This window comes from Chlorocebus sabaeus, chromosome 20 (genome assembly GCF_047675955.1).
Source record: "Chlorocebus sabaeus isolate Y175 chromosome 20, mChlSab1.0.hap1, whole genome shotgun sequence".
In the NCBI taxonomy this organism is placed as follows: Eukaryota; Metazoa; Chordata; class Mammalia; order Primates; family Cercopithecidae; genus Chlorocebus; species Chlorocebus sabaeus.
The window spans coordinates 77,147,906-77,164,897 of NC_132923.1; the positions used below are offsets into that span (position 1 = coordinate 77,147,906).

General features: G+C 40.9%; 1 protein-coding gene across 12 annotated transcripts in view; it reads right to left on the reverse strand.

Moving 5' to 3' along the window:
- Positions 1–16,992, reverse strand: part of FGGY (FGGY carbohydrate kinase domain containing) — a 445,568-nt gene that overhangs the window by 95,518 nt on the left and 333,058 nt on the right. For all 12 annotated transcript variants that reach the window (XM_007978542.3, XM_073007252.1, XM_038000610.2 and 9 more), the window contains one exon: positions 5,644–5,718. In XM_007978542.3, coding sequence (XP_007976733.1) covers positions 5,644–5,718 — 75 coding nt within the window. The remainder of the gene's footprint in view (positions 1–5,643; positions 5,719–16,992) is intronic.

Sequence of the window (16,992 nt, forward strand, 5' to 3'; positions counted from 1 at the left end):
GTTCATTAAACTCAGTAAAACCCGTTATTGTTTGAGAAGAGAACATTGCCTTAAAGTTATGGAAGCGAATCTTAATGTAGAATTCTTCAGTTTTAGATAAGATAGTTGAACATCTGAAAAATCTTAATTTACTTGAAAGTTCAAAAACTAGAGTTCAAAAATCAAAATGTATTTGGGATGAGGACTAAAAACAAGAAGATGAACTGTGATGTGGCCTTAAGGGGGCAGCCACATGATGATGCCTGAGAAAGGAGCTCCAGAAAGAATAGAGGAAGAGGATTTTTTTGGTGGGTAGCGAGTCTTTGAAATGTTTAGAGATTGAGCAATTTGGGGAGATGTCAAAGTCCTAGGTGTAGACCTGGGAGTGAATTGCTAAAGGGGAGGGAAGAGAAGTCAGAAGAGATAAGAAAGTCAAGGATCTGGGAGGCCAATGTGTCTCTACAGATGGCATAGCCACCAAGAAGAAGGCATGAGCCAATATCTTGTTTTTTAGTGAAAATGTGACAGTATTGTTCAGGTTGAAACCTAGGAATGTAGTGAGTTTAGCCAAGGTGAGGAATAGGGTTTTGGAAGTCAGCAGGATGCTGCCCTGACCTCACATCCTGTGGGGGTGGGGAGTAAAGGGTAAATGAAGCCTGCTTTGACAAGGCTGTCTAGGGAGCTGTCACCCCAGGGGATGGGGGAACCTGGGAACAGGAGTGGTCAGAGGGTGATCTGGGAACTATAGGACATGAAATGCTAATTGCTTTGGCATAAATCATGAGGGACAGGGGCAGTTCAGGAGCAAAAGACACAGCAGTTCTAGCCCAGAGGTCTTTAGGGTTTGTTGAAGCTATTCATGAATCTGGTAAAAATATGGATTAGGTAAAACCTGGGCCTCCAAAAACAATCCACAGATGTAGTGTGTTTAGAAAAATTCAAACATGTTGTGCCATATAAGGCCAGATCCTACATACTAACTAGGGCTGATCATTCCCAGATGTTCTTTGTTAAGCTTTTTGGGGGGTCATGAATCCCCTTGAGAATATGCCAAAACCTATTGACCTTCCCAGAAAAAAAAAGTCACATACAAAATAGTACTATAAATAATTTCAGGAGGTCTACAGATGCCTGAAGTCCACCATGGATCATTTGATGCCTGTGGATTCCGGGCAACCCCAGTCTGCTCTAACGGCATGAATCTGTAGTAGCTAAGAGCCTGAGTTTTGAATTCAAAAAACTCAGGCTGGCATTTAGGCATTTCACATATTTCTTATACCTTAACCTTTCTATAACTCAATTGCCATTTTTTTTTTTTTTTTTTTTGCCATGGGAATAATAGTATCATATTCACTTAGTTAAAAATTCTATAAATTGTCAGAAATGTCAACATGCAAAAAAATTAAAAATGTGGTCTTAGGCTTGATGAAATCTAATAATACCTACCATACAAGGCTGCTGCTGTAGGCAGCAAAGGTAAAACTTGTAGAAGAGTGTCCAGCTCACGAAAGGTACATACAAGGAGAGTTCTTCTGGTTATCAGCTACATGCTAGGCACTCTGCTATGCACTTTAATCGCATCTCTAATCTTAAGGCAAATGTGAAACCTGCATATTGTTATCCCCATTTAGGAGATATATAATTTGACTAAGCAATACAGTCTGTATGGGATGGGAGAATAGCTGTCTCCTAATTTGTATGGAAATGTCAGGCAAAACTGGTATCTTTGATATTTCTAAAACCAGGGACTTAGGGGCACGTGATTAGCAGGCCTGAGACAAGAATAAAACAAAGCACATTTCCTGGGAAAAGGAAAGAAATGATCCAAATAAGAGGCACTCCCTCGAGAGGGGCTGTGACAGATAGCCTGTCTCTCCCCCATGTGGTATTGTCGGCTGGAATTTCCCACTCAGTCTGGCGGTTCCTTAAAGGACCTCCCCTTTCGGTGTCCCAGACTCCAATCTGTGTAATACTCCACCCTACTGAAATGTCCCACCAAAGGGCTTTGTGTGAAAATGATTTTGTGCTCACCTTTCTGGAAAAAATGTTTTCACAGAGAAATTTAAATTAAAATTAGGCTATTCCACTGGGAATGTACAGAACCGAATGCAAATCAAGAGACTTCAAATGCAAATAGTACCTTTTAAGGGTCTGTTCTGCAAAGGAAACTATAGATGAACAGGCTATGGATAAACTGGGTGGCTGACAGGTCTTTCAATTAAGCATGCTCAAGAGAGAATTTTACTTCATGGAGGGTTTTGCACAGTCCCAAGTTAACTTGATTACAATCCTCTTTAATTTCATTTCATCTCAACAAAATAGCACCCAAAGATATGACTACATATAGAGAGAAATTTGCTTAACTTTCAGATGACCGACAACAAATACGTGTTCTGGCAACATTCAGGGCTAATGAAACAAAATATTTTTTCTGAAGTTGAACATGATGGGAAAATATCTGTTATCAGAATACCTCATTAAAATGCACATTTTTTTTGCCTAAAAGATCAGCACACTCAGATACATTTGCAAAACAGACTGAACCCCTCACAATTCACTTGACTCCACAAAAAAGCCTTATCGAGAAAAATCTCTGTCTTAAAATGCCTTCCTTTCATGGTATTATAAAGGTCATTAAGACAATGGACAGAATAAATATGATAGCTTTTAATACATGTACGGCCCATTAAATACAAGATTGATTTTCCAAGTGTGTGGTACTTGAGAAAATGTAGCTGGCTTTTTTTCTTCCCCTCTCCTGCCTGCATTAAGTTTAACCTCATTTATACATTTCTGGACTTCTGCTGCAGTACTCTTACCAGGAAAGGGACCTCTGTGAGACAATCCTGGCCAAATTAATGGTATTTTCTAATATATGTTAAGTAAAAACGATTCTTAGGAATATCTGAAAGCTTATTTCACCCATGTAGCTTTTACAAACAGATCAAACGAAAATGCAGCATGGTAAAGTGGAAAGAGCAGGAGCCTGGGAGTGAGATGGAGAAAGGTTCAGATTCCAACTACCACCCAGTAGCTGTTTGACCTTGGCAAATGATCCTCCCTTTGTCTGTAAAATGAGAACAAACCCATCTACTTACAGGGTTACAATGTTAAGCTACCAGTAGGCAAGGTACTCTGTTTGGTGCCTGGCACACAGTCGTGTCTGACGAAAGGTAACTATCATTACCACTATGTGATGGTGCCCCTTGGTCCATCCTGTTTGGCCTCATCCTTCATGTCCTCCCCTTAGCATGTGCTCAAAAGGGGGAGTATCACACCATTCTGATTTTCCAAGATTATTCATTTCAATATAAACTATTCATTCCACTATGGGACTCTTTTATACAATAACATTAACAAATCAGAAAACAAAAGTTCCTCAGTACAGTCGTGTGTACTTTAACCATGGGAATACATGGCGAGAAATGCATGGTTAGGCGATTTTGTCATGCAAACATCATAGACTGTACTTCCACAAAGCTGGATGGTATAGCCTACTACATACCTAGGCTATGTAGAGTATGGCCTATTGCTCCTAGGCTACAAACCCATACAGCACGTTACTGTACTGAACACTGTAGGCAACTGTACCACAATAGTAAATATTTGTGTATCTGAACATATCTAAACATAGAAAAGGTGCAGTAAAAATACAGTATTATAATCTTATAGGACCACTGTCATATATGAAGTCCCTCATTAGCCAAAACGTTATGTAGCAGATGACTGTACTTCACATGTCTAGTTTTGTTTTAGAATGCTGGGGGTTCAAATCCCACCTCTGCCACAAACTATATGGCCCTGCACAAGTTAATTAATCACACATAGGCTTAGGTTTCCAGTCTGTGGAATGGGGATTATAATATCTACGTAATAAGGTTAAATCAGATAATGTGTGCAATGTATCTAGCACAGTGCTTGGCAAATATAAAGTACCTCTTAACTTGGCCAGGCGCGATGGCTCATGCTTGTAATCCTAGCACTTTGGGAGGCCGAGACAGGCAGATCACGAGGTCAAAAGATCGAGATCATCCTGGCCAATATGGTGAAACCCCGTCTCTACTAAAAATACAAAAAATTAGCTGGGTGTGGTGGCGCACACCTGTAGTCCCAGCTACTCTGGAGGCTGAGGCAGGAGAATCGCTTGAACCCAGGAGGCAGAGGTTGCAGTGAGTCGAGATGGCGCCACTACACTCCAGCCTGGCAACAGAGTAAGACTCTGCCTCAAAAAAAACAAAACAAACAAACAAACAAAACCCAAAAAACCCTCTTAATTCATTTATTATTATCATCATAATCATCGTTATCATTATTATAAAACCGGACAGCTAAATAATTATCTTTACTACTGATGCACACTTTTTTCTCTATTTTCATCTTACTATTCATTTCCTGCATTTTTATAGCTGTCAGAATTGTGTGCTTTTGACCAAGTTTCCATGCATAAAGACATCTGACTGATTTCACTGAATTGGCCAAGCCATTAGACCAATAAGAAAATTGCTTCAGGAAGATATAGTAAAACTAGTGTATAATCTAAAAGGGATGTTTAATCAAGTTGACTGACTCCATACTTCTATGCAGTTGCATTAAAGAAGGTATATCCCTTCGGTATTAGTATTATTACTATTTGGGAAGTTCCATTCTTTATTGTACATACGTGGTGCCTGGATAAATCTGAGCATTAAAAAAGCACTTCTGCTGGTGGTGTGAATAAGTATACAGATCATTTAAAGGAATAAAGTTATGAAAACAGTTGTGTGAAGAAACACAATAATTGAATATCATATATGTACATATAGCATTAAACATATTTGCTTAAACAGGTGTTACTGAAAAATAAATTTTGAATCAAAATTAGATAAACTGATTTTTTCTTTCTGTTGATTCCTATTCTCTTTTCAGAAGTGGCTAAGCCTCACTGGATTAACTTAATTTCAGGTACATACCTGCTGTGAGACCCTGAAGGCCATGATCTACTCTCCTAAAATGCACTTTGTAACATATGCGCACACACAACCTTCTGGATGTGATTTCAGGATTAGAACCCTCTTGTAGCCCGTCCATAGCCACCTCTAGATAAGAAGATTCCTTAGACAATAATTAAGCTTTTAGGATTTCATTTCCAATTCTGATTTATCTTTAGTTTAGAAACTCCTAACATTTTAGATGTAAATTCTGCTCTTCCTCCCTAATCATCCTAACCTCACGTTAAGCAGCTAATTATCAAAAAACAAACACTTTCATGTTCTAAGGAAGCTTCCTATTTAAAGGACCCCTATCATGAATCCTTTTGCAAAGTGAACAATATAATGTATTTTATAAATCAGACATTCTTAACAACATTTCTTAATGCGAGCATACATAGCATCTGCTTGCTTGCTTCTATTTAATTAAATTTAGAAGACAAATTAGATAAATGACAAGTATAATCTTCACAGATTTTAACTTCTTTCAGCTTTTAGTTACATGAGGTTATTAGTTAAAGCAGGTGAGGCCTTTCATCAACATTTCCTTCCAGACATATAAGAATTTCTTTTTTGCAAACAATCTTTTAATTAAGAATCTCTGTCACAAAAGCATGTGCTGTATCTTGGGGAGCCGGTGGCCTAGGGTATACTGATGGCTCCAAGTCTCTTTAAAAATGGCATTACAGTATCTTACAGCAATGGCTTGAATTGTGGCCAGGTAGAGAATGGCAAGATCATCGAGGTCCTGAGACAGTTTCAATCCGGTGACCTACAGGGATGAAGGGAAGAAAAGAAGAAGATGGTCAAAAGAAGCTGCCGTGGGTAAAGATAGTTCCCATGAAATACGTTCAGATGTGTTTTCTTGCCGAAACAAGTTCATATGCAAATCCCCTTTTTGTGAGCGGAACGTGAAATGCCTACTAAATTGTTTAATCTCCAGACCTGGGAAAAACTATCCCTTCCTCCCCAAAAGAAAATACTCTGACCTTAGATTAAACAAAAAACAAAACAAATACCACAGGAAGATTATGTTTGATATTTCTTAGACTATATTTAAATACCTTTTATTTTAAAACATTCTCTTTTCTTACAGACACCTATTTTCTGAGGCTTACAAGAAATCAACACGTAACAGTGGCATTCTAGTACAAGATGATCTTGTTTTGTGTTCTGCTACTGTCAGAATTCAGTGTAACAGCATTCAGTGTCCAATCCAGGGTAAAATAATACATCTCCTACAAATATTATAACTACTAGGGAATAACTTAGAATCTGTGGGTTGCAAGGGAATCCCATTAAAGTCAATAAGAATCAGATGTTTATATGGAGTATGTCAATCTCTGAGAGAGTCCAGAACTGAACAGGATGCTGGATTTGTATGCCATCAGGACTTACTCACAGTTCTGCTTTCATGTCTCCTACTCATCAAGATGTTCTCTTAGGACATTTCTAGAGGCTGCTGGGTTCTTCAAGCCGAGCCCAGTGTTTGTAGGCATCAGCACCACAGTTCACTTTAGATTATCACATTATAAAATTAATTCACCAACATTCATTTACTCGGTTCCTATGGTGTGTGTTGTCCTGAGCTCAACCAGGTATGGACATGCAGTTTGCATCAAAATAGGGGAGCTGAGTGGTCTATGTAGGTCCTTTCCTCTATCTTCTCTGGCCTCATTTAATTACTCTCCCCAGATTTCACCCTCAAGCCCACTGCAATTGGCCTGTGGCACAGGTACCATTCAGTTGCCCAAACCAGGAAACTTGGGAGCCCTCTTTTTTTGAGACAGAGTCTCACTTTGTCTCCCAGGCTGTGATCTCGGCTCACTACATCCTCCGCCTCCTGGGTTCAAGCGATTCTCCTGCCTCAACCTCCCCAGTAGCTGGAATTACAGACGTGTACCACCACATCTGGCTTTTTTGTATTTTTAGTAGAGACGGCGTTTCACCATGTTGGCCAGGCTGGTCTCGAACTCCTGATCTCATATGATACACCTGCCTCAGCCTCCCAAAGTGCTGGGATTACAGTTGTGAGCCACTGCACCTGGCCGAAAGCCATCTTTCTTGACCTCCCCGTCCTCCCATATTTAAGCAGTCTCCAAGTCTTATATGTTTGATCTCCCAAATCTCTTTTGAATGCATCTCCTTTTCTTGATCTTTACTGTCATTCACTTCCTTAATTCAAGCCACCATTATGTCCTTCCTAATTGCTGACAGAGGCCCTGAGGAAATATCACTGTTTCTAATTGTACTCCTTTCCACACTGGAGCTAGACCGACTGTTCTTAAAGGCAAATCTGATCGTGTTACTCCCTGTAAAACATTTTCCCCATTGCCCTCATTTCACAGTAGAAATGCCTTTATTGTCTCATGTGCTTCTTTCTGGGCTCGCCCTTGCTTCTTCTCCAGTGTTTACTCTTGTCCTTCCTCGCTCTGTATCCTATGCTCCAGCTATGCTGAATTATTTATCTAAGTCTGTTGATGTGGGGATTTCTACATTCAGTAGACCTACCTGCTGACAGTTTTTCTTGGCAAATAATTGGGCAATCAGATTAGAATGATGGCTTTGATTTTTTAATACACAAGAAGATAGAAAATTAAAATGAGAGACACGAGAAGAACTCTGGGGCTGTGTCATCCTAAGCCATTAACTGTGAAAGAACATCCTTCACAAAGTTTCCCAGAGACCTAAGCATATGGTAAGAATTCTGGAACTCAGAAAGAACATGAACCATGCTGACATTATAGAACTTCATTTCACAGTTAGGAAATAATGTGCCTAAGGGAACACAGAGAATGGACACCAGAATGTAGGTGTCCTGATGGTCTCTGTTTTACTCTCCAAAACTCTAATGTCCAGTGCTGCGCCTGGAACATAGTAAGCATTAAGTTAATATTTGCTGAGTAACAATTCACTCAGCACTGTGAACTGTGAACCAGTGACAATTCAATGCTTCTTTTCTCCTTTTAGACACCACTGTCTCTTCTTAGGTCCTATCCTTCTTTGTTAAATTCTACAATTACAGATGGACAAAGTTTACTGCCTCGGCTCCTCCCACAATCAGAGAAGAAGAGACCATGCCCCAAGAGAAAAGAACATTGGAAGAACACTTTTAGTCACTTGCTCCATGCTCCCAGCTGCCCTCCCCCGTCCCTAAACTTACCCTTTCTCATCTAGAAAAGTGGCTTTTATGAGAATAGGGTAAAAGGAAAGGTTCCTGTAGCTCATATAGAGCCTTTGTGTGAGCTTGAAAAAGGCACCCCATCTGGAAGCATGAATTATAAAAAGGTGCAGAGTAAGCAGGATTTCAGCCTGGTCACAGCCCCCCGAGCTGAACACTTTCTGTGAGCTGCCTGCACCATGCAGGCATGCAATGGTCCTGGCAATGATCACTAGTCATGAACACCAGTCATGAGCTGAGCACCCCTGAGCTGAACACTTTCTGAAAGCTGCCTGCACCATGCTGGCATACGGTGGTCCTGGCAATGATCACTAGTCATGAACGCGATTCACACACGGTTTCTCTGTCTCTCCATTACTGGCCTGGCCTCAGCAGCACCTCTGCTATTAGGTCTCCTAGGGAAGCTGCTGGACCATGGCTTAGCGTACTGTACTAGAGCCTGTCCAGGAGGCTGCCTCTCTTTGACTTCCTCTCTCTGGTCATCAATAGGAAGTAGATTAAGCCATGATCATCTGTGTGGCTGACCAACTCCTAAAGACAAGATTTGGATAATTTGTGCTAGCAGTGTGGGTAAAATATGACTTTGTATATAAGATGCATTCCCCAACAGTATTTATTAGGAACCCCAGTGCCTTGTGTAACAATACCGATAATGTAACGGGTTCTGATATCCTCCTCAATTAGTAAGGATCCATAAGAGAGAAGAAAGGGTGTGATATAGCTGGATTTAACTTCCTTAATCCCCAACAGACATCCAGGAGAATTTCCAAAAAGCATTGGTATTCAAGCAAAAAGATATCATGGAACCTTTTCTAAATTTCCAGTGCCTCCAGAGCTCAGAAATCATAGAGGAGAAAAGGGAGGATAATTTTTTTCCCCAGAAACTGAAAATGACATAATCAATGTAATTGAGCACTAAATTTAAATCCTGAGCTTGCTAGCAGCTATGGCAAAAAGGGACATATGAGGGTGAAATAGCTTTTTTCTGATAAATAAAACATAACTATCCTTGAAGGGAGACAAAATTATTCCCGGGAAGAAATTCTAGAAGAGATTTATTGCATGGATCATAATATAGAAGGTATTCAGTATCAAAAGGGAAGCAGCAAACACAGTTCTCACACAATCATTTCCAATATTCCCTCACCACTAACCCTAGAGTCATGGTATTGAAATGTGACTTAGTGAAAGATATTTATCTCTTAAGTGCAAAGACACTGCGGTCTGAGGTCCTTGCTTCCTTGACATCTCATCTGATATGCAGATGATCGTTAAGAACATTTAATTTTCTCTCAAATGCCAGGGATCTCAGCCCAGTCAACCCATGACAGAACTTTGCAGGGAGTGCCACATAGACTGCCTGAGAGGCTACAAAGGATCCTTGGGGAGCTTCTTGGAAGGGAGGTGGTGACAGTGCCCTGCGAGTGCCAAAGAAGTCCTGGGGAGGCACAGCTTTGAAATGTCTGAAAAGGCTAGGATAGGCCAGATGGACTGATTCCCTAGCTGGAGGCTGAACGGTTTCATTAAGAGGAAATGGAGAGGAAGCATGAGTAGAAGGATTGTGTTTATTGATGTCCCTGTCCCTATTTTGAATGTTTGGGCGAGACAGACAAATGTGTAGGGAAGCCCGATGGGAGAGTTGCAAGGGTAAGCACATTTTATCTATTTTGGCTACTGTGTAATGAAGAGAACTGTAAGAGAAAGTGCTTATAATTAATATTTGGGTGTATGAAAATACACTGGCCAAAACAATGCAAGTAACTGCATTGCCTAATTTTAACCTCCTAGATTATGAATATAAAGCACTTACGTAAATATTGGGAGTTTTGAGGTTAGAAGTGTATGCCAATAGAAAGAAAGAGCTTTAGAGGAAGGGACCTGGGTTTAAATATTGACATTTTCTCTAATTTAGCTGCACGACACTATATGAATTTTGTAACCTCTATGAGCTCAATTTTTTCAACTGCAAAAAAAGGATAATACCTCAAATTATTTTTGTGAGGATTACATGAAGTATCATTTGCAAAGTGAATTACTTTCTTCAGTAAGCTGTACTGAGTCTGTAAGAGCTACACACTCCTGTAACTCTTATGGTGCCAACTGTGCACAAAGGTGGCACTTAAATGTTCATTTTCTTAATGTGGCACATATACACCATGGAATACTACAGAGCCATAAAAAAGAATGAGATCATGTCCTTTGCAGGGACATGGATGAATCTGGAAACCATCATCCTCAGCAAACTAACACAGGAACAGAAAACCGAACACCACATGTTCTCACTCTAAGTGGGAGTTGAACAATGAGAACACATGGACACAGGGAGGGGAACATCACACACTGGGGCCTGTAGCGGGGTGGGGTGGAGGTGAGGGAGAGCATTAGGACAAATACCTAATGCATTCGGGGCTGAAAACCTAGATGACGGGTTGATAAGTGCAGCAAACCACCATGGCACATGTATAACTATGTAACAAACCTGCACGTTCTTCACATGTATCCCAGAATGTAAAGTAAAATAAAAAAAAAAAAGTAAGTTCATTTTCTTTCTCTTTCTCTTAAAAAGTGTTCATTCTCTTTCTCTTGAATTGCATGAAAGGCTCAATCCCATTCATTTATTGGGATATGGGAATAACATATCCCCTTCATTATGCTAAGGGTACTACTGAGGATATGAATGAGGGGCACTGGAGACTAGTGACTGTTCAGTGTAGGGAAGACAGAGCAGAAGTTGATCATCATCACTGGGACCATAATGTTAAAGGTACAGGCATGCAGGAGTATGGAGAAGCCCCTGAGTGCCCAGGGACACAGAGTGGGGGGACTCTTGCAAGAACTCCTTGAGGAAGCCTTAGTACTTAGGAACCTAAACACTTCCATTCATTGTAAAAAGAAGAGACAGACGGTTACAGTCCACCACGGACTTAGGCTTAAATCTTGCAACTTAGTAGCTGTCTAAACTACTGCATCTCCCCTCAACTCTTTCCGGGGATCCTAGTCCAGTGTAGGTTTCCTGGGATCCTACTCTAGATTTACTGAACCTTCGGTGTGGGTCCAGCAATTTGCATTTTACCACGGTCCTAATGCACAATAAATTGTGGAAATGACTGCTCTAAACCTTGGTATTATAAATTACAGGTTCATAGGTTCTAAAATAGTTGAGATTATCAATAAACATATTAGCAATTAAATTTTTTCCTACCTAGTTGTTAAAGGAATTGATTATATATACAAATAAGAAAAAAAAAAAAAAAGGCTTAAAAATAGTTTCCCAAGGGATCTCTAAAGATTACAAAAGACAAGAAAATGGGATTCACAAGTCCTGAGATTTTCCTATGGTCATCAGAGCTTGATGGGGGTATCCAAGTCTCGGGGGAATTCACTGAAAGCTTTCCAGAACACAATGGAGAGGGAGAAATGCTCTGTTTGCTCAGTCAATAATGAAGGTGGAGCTGATGGAAAAGGCAATGAGGAGGATCAGAGAAAGATTTATAGGAAGCCTCTGGAGGGAGGAGGACATTGGAGGACAGGTCTGAGATAATCACCGGCTTGGAAGAGAAAGGCGGACAAATCTTTCCAAAAATATTTAGAGGTTTCAGTAAGTGTCTGGAATCTAGGCTAACACTTGGCATTGCCTAAATCCCATCCACATTTGAGAAATGCAGATGACTGTGCTACCACAACGCTGTAAGCAGAATCTTAAACATGTCCCCTCAATATTCTGTACCCTGGTTATTCAATCAAATACTAACTGAGGCCCTGTTGTAAAGGAACTGGGCAGATAAAATTATTTAATAGCCAGATGACCTTAAAATAGGGAGATTATCCTGGATTATCTGGTTGGGTCCAGGGTAATTACATGAGCTCTTAAAAGCAGAAGAGAGGCCGGGCGCGGTGGTTCACGCCTGTAATCCCAGCACTTTGGGAAGCAGAGGTGGGCGGATCACGAGGTCAGGAGATTGAGACCATCCTGGCTAACACGGTGAAACCCTGTCTCTACTAAAAATACAAAAAATTAGCCGGGTGTGGCGGGCGTCTGTAGTCCCAGCTACTTGGGAGGCTGAGGCAGGAGAATGGCGTGAACCCGGGAGTTGGAGCTTGCAGTGAGCCGAGATTGCGATACTGCTTTCCAGCCTGGGCGACAGAGCGAGACTCCGTCTTAAAAAAAAAAAAAAAAAGCAGAAGAGAAAGGCAGAGGAGTCAGTCAAGAGACACAGTATGAGAGGAGGACAGGAGAGATGAAGCAGAAATAGAAATCGGAGTGGTTCAAAGCATGGGAGAGATTTGACCCATCATTGAGGGCTTTAAAGATGGCAGCAGGGGTGACGGGCCCAGAAATGCAGGAGGCCTCTGAAAGCTGAGAAGGCCCACTGGCTGACCTTTAGCATGGACACAGGGACCTCAGTCCTACAACTGCATGGGACTAAATTAGGTCAACCACTTGAATGAGTGTGGAAGCAGATTTCCCCCAGAACCTTCCAATAAAAACCTTTGATTTTGGCCTTGTGAACAATTTCTTTGGTTACAGAGAAACCAGCAGAACCAACCTAGATTTCTGACCTGCAGAACTGTGAAAGAATAAGCCACTAGATTTGTGTAATTTATTATAGCAAGCAAAAATGATAGATGGACACTGCCCCTCATGACCTTACTCTACTGGTGAATTCTACACCACACAACACTACTTTGTTTGCTGTTTACCCAAAGCACCAGGCCCTTCACATTTTGCCTTGCTTCTGAGGTGTTTAAGTCTAAGCCATTTTGATACGCTCATACACTGTTTCTCAAAGCTGCTCTGCACAACTCTTCTGGCCTGTACTTGCTGTTGTCTAACCCTGTCTTGGATCTGCACACCAAGATTATACACCATGGACTCTATCCTTGGTCCTCTGGCCTTAGTTCCTTTGTGTTGTTTTTGTCTTGGACCTTCCCAGTAGATTCCACCTGATTCGCCCCTCAATCTTTTATCATGCCACATGACCTTGGGAAACACTCCTGCCCACAGTCCATTCCGTGGTTTTACCTGTTGTTTAGTGTATACAGGAAAGATAAAGGAGCAGTAAGAAAGGAAAGTCTGATTCTGTGATAGAATTTAAAGTCATTAAAATGAAAAAGAAAGATGCCAGGCACATTAAAAACAAAGCAGAAGCAATGAAAACAACAACAATGACAAAGATCTAGTTTTTTTATTTTTCTTTTTCCCCAAAGAATGTCATTGACCCAGGTTTGAATTGACTGGTTCCAGTTCCACTCATACTCTTTTCTCCTGTGGGTAAGCTACTTAAACTCCCTGAGCCTTGGTTTCTCTCCTTTTACATGGGACGACAACATTGTCTTGCAGGGTTGTTGTGAAGGTTGTTGATGATACATGTAAAGCATCTACCATGATGCCTGGTGCATCAGGTGCCTGAAAAATGGTACCTATGAAAAATCACAACACCAGCTGGCAAATTAGTCACTTCAGTAAAATATATATAATTTTTCAGTAAAATATATATTTTAAATAAAATATAAATATGTAAATTTATATATAAATACACAAATAAAAAATATATTTGTTCAGGAAAACATATATATATATATTTTTGGTAAAATTTGTGACCAATTTGCACAACATCAGTTTGGTATTGTGATTATATATATGTAATCAGAAAACCAGTTAAAGACACTGAGAATATTAAGCTTTGTTACAGGATATGATTTTTCATAAGCAAAAATATGTTAAAAAAAATAAAGGCTGAATAAATCAGCATTAAATAACAGTGAAAACATCCACAAACTCATATCAGAGTCCATGTGTTTCCAAAGCTTATAAATACATCACTTGAAAGCTACTTCAGTTAGCTCATGAGCTTCCAGCTCTGTCATCCATCTCCCTATCAGAAAAGTCACAGGGGTGCAACCTCTGCTTTCTCTTGACTCTTGCAGATACCCTGAGTTGGTGACTCCTTCCACATCTGAATCTGTTTAGCGATGCCTACAGCTAGCTGGGATTCATTCCCTTGGGAACTGGCTAAGATCTCCCAGTGCTTCCTCCCTGACTCTCTCCTGGTTTTCCACATACACACTATCTCTGTGCTTGTTTTGAAGAGTTGTTGGAGCAGCACTCAACCTCTCCAGCACTTTGAGTAGCACACGCTCTGATGTTAGAAGTCACAGCTCTTCAAAGAAGCAGAAAATCACTTTTTGTTCTGGGTAGTTCGTTACTTTTAACATGAAGCAGAGAAAATATGTTTCAACCAATGGTGAATAGGGCGCATTTGGTGTGTTTACAGGGCCTGATATGTCTCCAAGGTCATTTGCTTTGTTTAGTGGTTATTTCAGGAAAATAATTTTTTAAAATCCCAAACACCACAAAACAAAGGCCATGCCAATTTTTTGTGAATAGAAACTGCTCATATATTTGAGAAGGCAAGGACTCTTCCAAAATTCCTATAACACTAGCTATTCCATAAGGTACACCAAATTTGAGTTTCCTACTGTACTGATGAGGAAACTGAGGGCCAAGGACTTGAACAAAGAAGATCAGTCTCAAGACCTGTATGAAACTTGCTTTCTGCAAGGACCAAGGGACTAGTGGGCTTCTTTGGCTGGCTGTTTGGGCTGGTGAGTCCAGTCAGTTCTGGGGCTAAAGTGGGAGGCCCATGGCTGGCCGCTCAGGGTTCAAAAGCCACACAGGATCCTGTTGGCCATCTCTTAATGTGCAAGCAAAGGCCACCAAGCAGGAGCTGCCAATTCAAGGGCATTGCTGTGCTGTTTGTCCATTGTGCCAACACCTGCCGTCTGGCGCTGACAGCGACCCTGCAAAGAAGCCTGGGTCACTCTTGCTTCCTTGTGGGCAGATCAGCTGCACAGAGTTAACCCGCCAAAGGTCATACACTGGTATATCTTCAAGACAAATTCAAACATAAGTCCGATTTCAAAACCTGAGCCCTCTTTACTCCTTTGCAGTGGTAAAAACCATCCAACAAAACATTTAAAATAAAAACAACCACCAAGAAAAAAAATCCCTAAAACATGCAACTATTCCTGATGGTGAGTATTTATCTTCAACTTTTTTTTTTTTTTTGAGATGAAGTCTCATTCTCTCACCAGACTGGAGTGCAGTGGCGTGATCTCAGCCTACTGCAACCTCTGCCTCCCGGGTTCAAGGGACTCTCATGCCTCAGCCTCCCGAGTAGCTGGGACTACAGGCATGTACCACCACGCCCAGCCAATTTTTTGCATTTTTCATAGAGATGGGGTTTCGCCATGTTGGCCAGGATGGTCTCGATCTCTTGACCTCGTGATCCACCCGCCTTGGCCTCCCAAAGTGCTGGGATTACAGGTGTGAGCCACCAAGCCCAGCCTATATTCATCTACCTTTATGTGTGACTATGTCATTTTCTTACTTTAAAAGTAAGCATTTTTTTTGGTGGGGGGGGGGGTCTGTCTTGTTTTTAATGAACCTAAAATCATCAGCACTTACTGTTTTGAGACTGACTGTTATTACATAAGCTTCTGCTTCTTTTAAATAATCATATTGCAGCCCTCACCTTTCTGTGCTTTGTTTATCAACTGGAAAGGAGAAATGTTTACATAGTGGGGTACTTAGTCCAACCATGCTGTTAGGCTGCTCATCCCCCACCTCCTCCACCTCTCTTTAGTCCAGTGCTTCAGGCTGATATTGTATCATCAAAAGAAAAATGAGACAGCTAGTCACATGATAGGAGTCAATTGTTACCAGAACAAAAAGGAAATGATACTATGAAGCATAAGGAAGAGATTCCTGGGTTATGTCCTGTTCCTACTTATGAAGGTAGGCACCTAGTGTGGAAGGTATTAGGACCAGGTCAAACCGCAAATGGCTATTTGTTTTGAAATCTGAGTCAGTGAGGGTGGGAAGGAAACTAGTACCTTACTGAGAAGAGACAGGGTCAGAGTTTAAATCCAAAGACCACGGTTAGGGTAAAAGTGGGAGGATAAGCCACAAGGTTGGTGGTCAGAAGAACAGAGGAGCAAGGACTAGCTTAAGGAACGTAGTTCACTATGAAACCACGTATAATGCATGTTGAAACTCCCTTTCTTAATAGTCCTCCAAGCGTTTTGCAAAGTCCAGAGTTTGTATCCTAAAAGGATGGGGTGCATATCCTAAAAGGCAAGCTCTGCCACTTCTTGGCTTTGCAACCTTGAGCAGGTCACTGTTCATTCCTCATTTGGCGAACAGTGATTGAAAGAACTGTTTGACCATAAGGCAATTATTTGGTGCCAGCTTCTGACCTAAGAACTGTTGAGATTTTAAAAAGTAAATAAGCCGTCGCTCCTATCCTCAAAATGTTTTTCCTATAGAGTAAATTGAAAACATATGCTATGTCTTATGACAGCCTTGATCTTATTTTCTTCAGTGAAAATTATACTCCCTATTGCTTTCAATGTAGGTTTTAATTCTTTGATTGCATTTTTAGTTGTCTTGTGGTCTTTGCCATTTCCCCTTTCTTCTCATTCCATTGTCCTTTCATCTTAACTCATTCTTTCCTAATAAGTTTCTGGCCTATTTCATAGAGATATGCCTTGAAACAAAAATTCTGGCTGGGAACAGTGGTTCATGCCTATAATCTCAACACTTTGGGAGACTGAAGTGGGAAGACAGCCTGAGCCCAGGAGTTTGAGACCAGCCTTGACAACACAGTGAGACCCCATCTCTACAAAAAAATTTTTAAAAATTAGCTGGGCATGCTGACATGTGTCTGTGTAGTCTTAGCTACTTGGGAGGCTGAGATGAGAGGATTGCTTGAGTTCAGAAGTCCAAGGTTACAGTGGGCTCTGATTAGGCCGCTGCACCACTGCATTCCAGTCTGAGTGACAGAGAGCAAGATCCTGTCTCTT